Genomic DNA, 7823 nt, shown 5'->3' with positions numbered 1-7823 from the left:
TAAGGCTTATTTGAGAAAAATTTAATATAATTTATTAATCTTATATAAAATATTGATGGGTTTTAAAATTTTTCCTTCTATTTCATAATGTAAACAAGGAAACATAAAAATGATTTAACTTTTACCAATTTTAAAAAATAAGATGATAAGAACAAAGACTAAATGTAAGATATTTTCTTATTCTTGTACTTAAATGGTTTTGTTTTGTATCAGTGCAGTGTTAAGAGTTTGATCATCAAATCAAAAAAAGAGTTCAAATTTCACAAACTTTGCCCCTAGCTTTTCTCTCATAATCACACAATTCGTGCTTGTGTAATAGCTCTTGGGAGACAGGTTGAGGGAAAGAGAGAAGGTGCAATAGAGACAAAGATATGGAAAAGATGGTGGTTATGAATGATGAAAAACAAGATTTTATCAATAAGCTTCCGAATGATGTGTTAACCTTCATCCTTTCTAAACTTCAGGTTGATGAAGCTGTGAGATGCAACATCCTATCAAAAAGATGGGTAGGTCTCTGGAAACAAGCTCATCACGTTGAATTCAATGCAAAACACATGATCAAACCCTTGACTCAACTCCTACACAAAGGTTCTTTTGATCTCTCTCCATATATGAAAAAAGGAGTTTGTAGATATGGTATTCAAATCTTTCAATTGATGCATCGTCACTCAGGTGAGTTATTTAGTTCTCGATTTCTTCATTTTCAAAAGAGTCTTTCAATCGGGGAAGTGAATGCTTGGATTAATTTTTTGGTTACAAAAAAGAAGTCGCTGAAAAACCTAAGCCTTGAATGTATAGTTGAATATGGAGAAGCTGCAGATGAAAATGAACTTTGTAACCCACACTTCTCACGTGGAATTTTTCATTGTCTACATTCCCTTGAGTTGATAAACTATACAATTGATTGTTGGTATGCATTTGAGGGTTGCCAAAACCTCAAAATCCTTAAACTAGAGAGGATACACTTGGATGGTGAAGTATTGATCGGTATTCTAGAGAATTGTTTGGTGTTGGAAACTTTTAGCCTAATAGAGTGCACTGGAATCATGAAACTTACCTTTAAGAAATCAACACTTAAAGTTTTACGACTTCAAGATCTATGTGTGGACCATCTAGAAATCACTGCCCAAAATCTTGATGATCTATTTCTTGATTCTATAACTTGTCCTATGAAGAATATATCCATTTTTTCACCAAGGTTGCAAAAATTTGAAACTCATTGGTACTTGAAGCTTTCAATTAATGACTGGAAATGTGTGATGAAAACAAATGAGATTCTTGCCAACTTCATTAACCTCTGGGTAAGTTCTCTATTAATGTTTTTAATACATCTTTTGCATGGCAACTTTTTTATGTACAAGTGATTTAAGTAAGAAGAATGATATTTATACGACCATTTTTATGATAAATTTTGGAATAATTTTTCTTCCCTTTTAATTTGAAACAATAACTATAGAGAAAAAGGGAGCTCACAAAAGTTGTTTAAAAATTGTTGTATAAATATCATTTCACTTTGAATACGTGTTGTATTATGATCACATTTTGTATACTTTGGTGTATATATATTGTAATTAAGAAAAAACTTCACAAAAAATTCTTTCAAACATTTAATTTGAGTCCTCTCACTTATATGTTGTTCAACCTCAACTCTTCCATCCATTTTGGAACTTTAACTCACAGTTGACACATCAAAATACCCTCGACATTCAAGGAGGGCTGTCCATTTTATTTGGTTAATGTCACCTTTGGAATTGGGATAATAATTTGATAGTACATGGGTTGGAAACTTGTGTTTGTTATTTGGTCCATTTTATTAGTGATCATGATTGTAATCAAGATTATTTATGGAACCATGAGTCTGAGTCAATTCTTTAATTTCAAGTTTTTTATTTATCAAATCTCTAGTTTACTAATATAGGTTTTGATCACTACTTCTATAGTTATTTGATTGTGTTACTAACTACGTCTTCTCTATTTGATAGATGCAACAAAGTTGTAGCATTTTTCAAAATTTATCAACCTTCTTGATAGACCTGGATTTGAATGATATAGAAGAAGTCATGGATCTTTCTTTTGCCTTGAGATTGTGCACAAGCTTACAAGTTCTAGATATCACTCTACCGGTATGTTATAATGTCATATACTTTGAGCAAAATTCTTAAGCCTTTTTTTTTTTCTTCTGAAAAAAAATATAGAAAATAAAAGATTTTTTCATCTGAAAATTGTCGTGCATTTATAAAACAATGAAAGTGCCAACATAATTATTCTAATTTTTTATTTAATGGATCATCTTTGGCTATAGCCTTTATTTTTTTGGAATAACTTTTTATCTATTTTCACCACAATGACTTTATAAATTCAATGTTTAACTATTCTAGATGTAATTGTAAGAGAAATTTTGCTTTTCAGGCTTATGGTTGTAAAGACTCTGGTGATTGTAGCTCTAATGATAATTGTGCTTTACCATTCGAGAGGCTAGAATTGTGTGAAACTATTGATAAAAAGCTGAAGTTTGTATCCATAAGGGGATTTAGAGGCAAAAAGCAAGAAGTGCAATTTGCAAAATATCTCATAACAAGAGCCACCATGATGAAGAGGATTACTATAATTTGTAATGATTCAACAAAAGTTGCTGAAAACCTGTTGTCATTACCAAGAGCTTCCGGAGATCTTTGCATCAATTTAAAGCTCAATGCAAATAATAATATGTGAACCTTTGTTGTATTGTTCTTTCCCTTGTCTGTTGGGAAATCTTTTTTGGTTGTGGATTTTTACTTTTGTATGGTTTGGATGCTTGTGTTATGTTTCAATATAGTTGTTTTTGTATGATTTTGATGCTTAAGCCACATTCTCATTGTGGAGTATCTTGTTGTGGTAAGTCACATGCTTGTTTGTAAGGAGCAAGACACATTAGTATGCGATCTTATTCAATTCGATGAGACCTAGAAGACGACGAACTGTTGGAGGAGAGATAAAATCTTGAAGGTGCTTAACCGAAGACCGCGGAGAAATGGAGGGAGGTGCTACCTAAGGCTATAACAACACTCCAACGCTCAAGTCAGTATGGTTTATTATCTTCTTCTTTGATCGCTCTGATTCTGTTTCATTTGTGTTCTAATTTTTCTTTGATCGTACAAAAGGTTGCGAGAAGTTAGCACAAATTTTTTTAGTGGTGGAGACGACTGCAAATTGAGTGGGTGTAAGAAACACTAAAAGACATAGTGATAAAAGAAACCCTAAAAATGTTATCTATGTTCTTTATCTTGAATGTGAAAACGGTTGATAACATGTATGTGAAAAAGTTGAATGATTTAAATTACAATAGTAGGGTTATATAAGTGTATTAAATGTGATCAGTATGATGTAAGTATGTACGAATGAGAAACTTAGTGTTGATGAAAGCTGAAATTAGTCGAGGTCGAGTGCGTTTTCTCGACTGTGATTCTCTTTTCATCAAGTGATTAATGCTAAGGGAGGAACCTTGTCCCTTAGTTGTGGGTTTCATAATTGCTCCCATAGAGCATTCCTTTTGATTATATTATGGGTTTTGAGCTACACTAAGAAATGCATAAACAAATGCAGAATGATAAATGGATAAATTTGCGAAAAAAACTTGTTTGGTTAATTGAATCTGTTAATTACAATGTACAAACATAATATACATAGTGTAACTATTGCTTATTAGTCAATCATCGTGGACTAAAGTGTGTACTCTCTATTCGGCTAAAATTTGAGGGTGTTGTGTAATAACTCCCTTGATAGTGGGATCGTGGGAGCCCGCCCTTTGGATAAAACTTCCTCTCTTCGAAACGACCTATTTACAAGGTCCTTTGTGTGTAGCTCCACTTTAGATCATATCACATCCTTCATTTCCTCATAATGGTTATTGACGATGAGAGCAGAAATCATTGGTAAATCCAGGCTTAAATCGATCACTAGAACAATTAATGTTGTCCAAATAATTGCTTAATTTTCATCCACTACAACGAATCTTTGTTTATTGTCATGAATTAAAAATAATTGATTTCCTTTTTTGCTTCCCTTTTTTTTTTTGTCAGCCATACTTATGGTGTACACAGTCGTCAACGTATGACTTCTGCATGTTTTACTACTTCAAGATCATCAACATGAGTGTAGAAACCTATACATTTTGAACTTTGATTGTTAAAGTCATTCATCATATGGATAATCGCTTGCCTTCTTTTTTCATGTCTTTTGTTGTTGATTGTTGCTGCAAATTAAGTTTCCACATTATGCGTTGTTAATTGAAAATTCTTTTTCTTTCTGAATTTATGTGAACAAGAAAAGAATATATATATATATATATATATATATATATATATATATATATATATATATATATATATATATATATATATATAAGGCCAAGAGAAAGGTTGGGCATACGGGAGAGTCTGAAGCATCCCAAATAGGTTGGGATGCTTCATACATCCCCATCCTCCACCGCCTTTCAAATACGTAAATTTTATTAAAAAACGGGAAAAAAAATGTACAATAAGGGGGGACTAAGCCAATACCCTCTAAAGAAAAATAAATATTTACGGAAAACTAGAAACAGAAATAGCTAAGGAAATCTGTCGTTCGGCATCCCATATATGTCCCTATCAAAATCCGCTCCCAAAGAGGGAGGCAACAGAGTGAACCACAAAGTGTCTTGCAAATCATTCCCCAAGGCTGCTAGGCCATTGTGAACCATTGTTGTCTGGACCACACTAGAGGAATCCCCCTGAAATTCCAATAAATATTCATTTAAACGGTGGGCGGGGCCCTGAGAGCGGATTTTGTATGCAGCCTTTTGCACATTTTTTTTTTTCCTTTTCTGTGACTTTGAAGTTACCGCAGTAAAAGGTACCTCATTATTAACAGCAGCCTTTGCTAACCAATCTTGCATAAAATTTAAGTTTTTTTGTAGCACCGGATGTATTGGAGAACCCTCTGAAGCCACAATGCTATTGACATTTAAGGTTTTCTGCTACATAGAATATGTTCATGACTTTCTGCTACATCATATCTAACAATTTCGTCGAACACATTCTCAAGTTGCATGCTAAATGTATTATTAATAATAACAGGAGTATGGTAAGTATCAGTTACCACCGGTGTCAGAATTGATGATCAAATATCCTCTGAATGATTAACGGAAACATCCCCCTGGACTGAAGATGTTGCTGCACCGAGCCTTGCTGCTCCCTCTGCGGCCTCAAGGGTAATCTGGAGTGGAATATCTTTATTCATAGATTCTTGCTGCACTATTTCTGTTTCCAATGTTATGGTTTTTGTTTCCTTCTCCAAAGATGCGGTTTCATTCACCGGAGTTGGAGTTGATGTCAATATTGTTAACAATATATAGATACAAAATAGAGAAAGAGAGATAACAATAACGACGGCTAGGGTTTCATTGGAATATCAATTTCTTAATATTACAAAATGTTATAAGAGAATATATAATACCTAATGGACTCTAAATTACTAATATAAAGGCCCAATAACATAGCCCGATACTTTATTATCAAACTCACAATGCTTCTTTGTGAGTTTGTCAAACAAAATACGAAGAAACATACTAAATAATATAAAGTTCTAATAGATATATCCTCTGTATGCCCGTGACCATGATCAAGAGACGTTGCTGCACCTTGTGATGACCCTTGTGCGGCTTCAAGGGCAATATGGAGTGGAGTTGTCGTGTTCATAGATTCATGCTGCTCCGTTTCTATTTCCATCTCCAATGTTGCGGATTCTGTAGCGTTATCAACAGTTGTGGTTGTTGTTTCCTTTTCCAATGTCGTGTTGTCAAGGACATGAGCAGGAACATCTGTTATCTCATCAACAATAATTGGTACTGCAGTACTAAAGGCAGCTGAAGACCGAATTCCAGAGGGGTTGTCTTTAGTTGGAACCCATGTAGCCTTCTGAACTGGGACTTGTTTCTTCCCTTGAGCTATCTGCTCCTTAGATGTATTTGATTCCTTCCTAGGGTACAACCGTCGAAAGCGGTTACATCATGTCCTATACTTTGACAATGAGTACAGAAATACGGCATCCATTCATAAGACACTGCTAACGTAAAAGCAAATCCTTCCCTTTCAACAACAATTTTGTGAAAGATTTTGCGAGATAAATCCATGTCCACCAAAATGCGTGCATAGTGACCGAACAAGCGCTTGGTCATCGCCTTGTCAATCAAAAGAGGGGTGCCCACCGCACTTGCAATCTCACAAAGCGTACCCTCCATCCAATACTCCTGAGGCAACTCGATTAAACGGATCCACACTTGTGCATGTGTGTTTCGCTGAGTATGCATGTTAAAGTCCTTTGACCACTCAAATAGTCTAAGAACACCCAGCCTCAAGTTCATCGTGCCCGCAGCCCAAACAGTGCGCATATCCGTTTCATTGTAAAAGAAAAATTCATAGAATCCCCTTCCGAGAGAGAACATGCTCCATGCCCCTCCTGTTTTCCAAAGCTTTTGTAGTTTTGTTTCAATTTCCTTTGTAGTATACGGTTTTTCTCCCTCGTTTAAAACAAGTCTTCCCCGCAAATTAATCTTGCTATAATTCATTCCTCGCTCATAGAAGTCCTGAGTAATCTTAATACCAAGCGTTTCTCCCCGAATCGTAGGTGTGGGCAGATCGTCATTTGTTACAGCCTTGGTGGAGCCTGTCAGTGCTTGTGCAAACGAGACCGCAAAGGAAACCACCGGCGCCTGAGGTGTGACAGCCCTCGCGGCAGAGGGAATTGGTGCTGGAACCATCATCTCAGCCTGCCAGTCGAACATGACAGCTGAGATCGCAACAAAGAGAAGTTAGGTGAAGCAACACGGCTGATTGTTGAATTGAAAGTAACCAACACACAATTCCAAAAAAAGTCCAAGGAGCAAGCACGATGTGGAATTCCACAAGGGGATTGAACACCCCAAATGAAAACACAAATGCTTAAAATGCTTTGACGTGATAAATTAATGGAATTGAGAATTGAGATGAAGAGTAATTGAAAGGTTCAAATGCGGCGCTCATGCTAGGTGAAGAAACCTAGCAGAGCCCATTTTTTTCTTTCTATAATATTAATATATATATATATATATATATATATATATATATATATATATATATATATATATATATATGAATGTATCACATTATGTTCACCAAGAATAACATGGTGTTTTATTTTCTTAGAAAATATTATATTTATAAGCTTTAGTAAAAAAATATTTTTTTGAGCAACTAAATTAAATTGGATAAAATATTTGTTTTCCTCAAAGTAAATATTTGTATGATTGGATTTTCTATTTATTATTATTATTATTATTATATTGTTATTATTATTATTATTACTACTACTACTATTATTAGATAGGCCATTGATGATATACTGGCTAGGTTTCCAGAATATTTTTACCTTAAGTATTATATGTGGACACCCTAAATTACACATTATGTTATCCCATAGAGCCTCTTTCAACTAGTCTGTATATGATAATGATAAGTTAGGGGATTTCTCCAAGGAGTGTTACCAAAAAAAATAAATTTGTAATTGCCCTGAAGGGACTCAGAATCATATTTATTGATATTACAATTTAATTATGAACTATGACTCACTTTATTTAACTGTGAATTACATTTACCAAAATGTTTGTAACATTAAATTGAAATCGAATTCATTCAAAAAAAAATTAAATTGAAATCGAATAGAAACCGCATAATTATATGTATTTATTCCAAAAAGAACTATGGAGCAATAACAATTCAAAAACTTGATTGTACCCCTATTAATTCCAATGCATCAAATGCACCCATGCA

At 34.2% G+C, this 7823-nt stretch overlaps 1 protein-coding gene across 1 annotated transcript; it reads left to right on the top strand.

Moving 5' to 3' along the window:
* Positions 1-380: 380 nt before the first annotated feature.
* Positions 381-2712, top strand: LOC146949292 (F-box protein At1g80960-like). The gene is made up of 3 exons (XM_085748509.1): positions 381-1301; positions 1983-2123; positions 2410-2712. The coding sequence occupies exons 1-3, from the start codon at positions 381-383 to the stop codon at positions 2710-2712; spliced, it is 1365 nt and encodes a 454-aa protein (XP_085604635.1).
* Positions 2713-7823: the final 5111 nt, after the last annotated feature.

This window comes from Medicago sativa, chromosome 2 (genome assembly GCF_051527215.1).
Source record: "Medicago sativa cultivar Bolivia chromosome 2, Bolivia_mono, whole genome shotgun sequence".
NCBI lineage: Eukaryota > Viridiplantae > Streptophyta > Magnoliopsida > Fabales > Fabaceae > Medicago > Medicago sativa.
This window is presented reverse-complemented; position numbering and strand designations above follow the sequence as displayed.

Excerpts from the sequence above, each read along its gene's own strand:
- LOC146949292 (XM_085748509.1), top strand. The coding sequence starts at position 381 with ATGGTGGTTATGAATGATGAAAAACAAGATTTTATCAATAAGCTTCCG. Across the intron at positions 1,302-1,982 it reads CCAACTTCATTAACCTCTGG|ATGCAACAAAGTTGTAGCAT; the intron begins GTAAGTTCTCTA and ends TCTATTTGATAG. Across the intron at positions 2,124-2,409 it reads TTCTAGATATCACTCTACCG|GCTTATGGTTGTAAAGACTC; the intron begins GTATGTTATAAT and ends TTTGCTTTTCAG.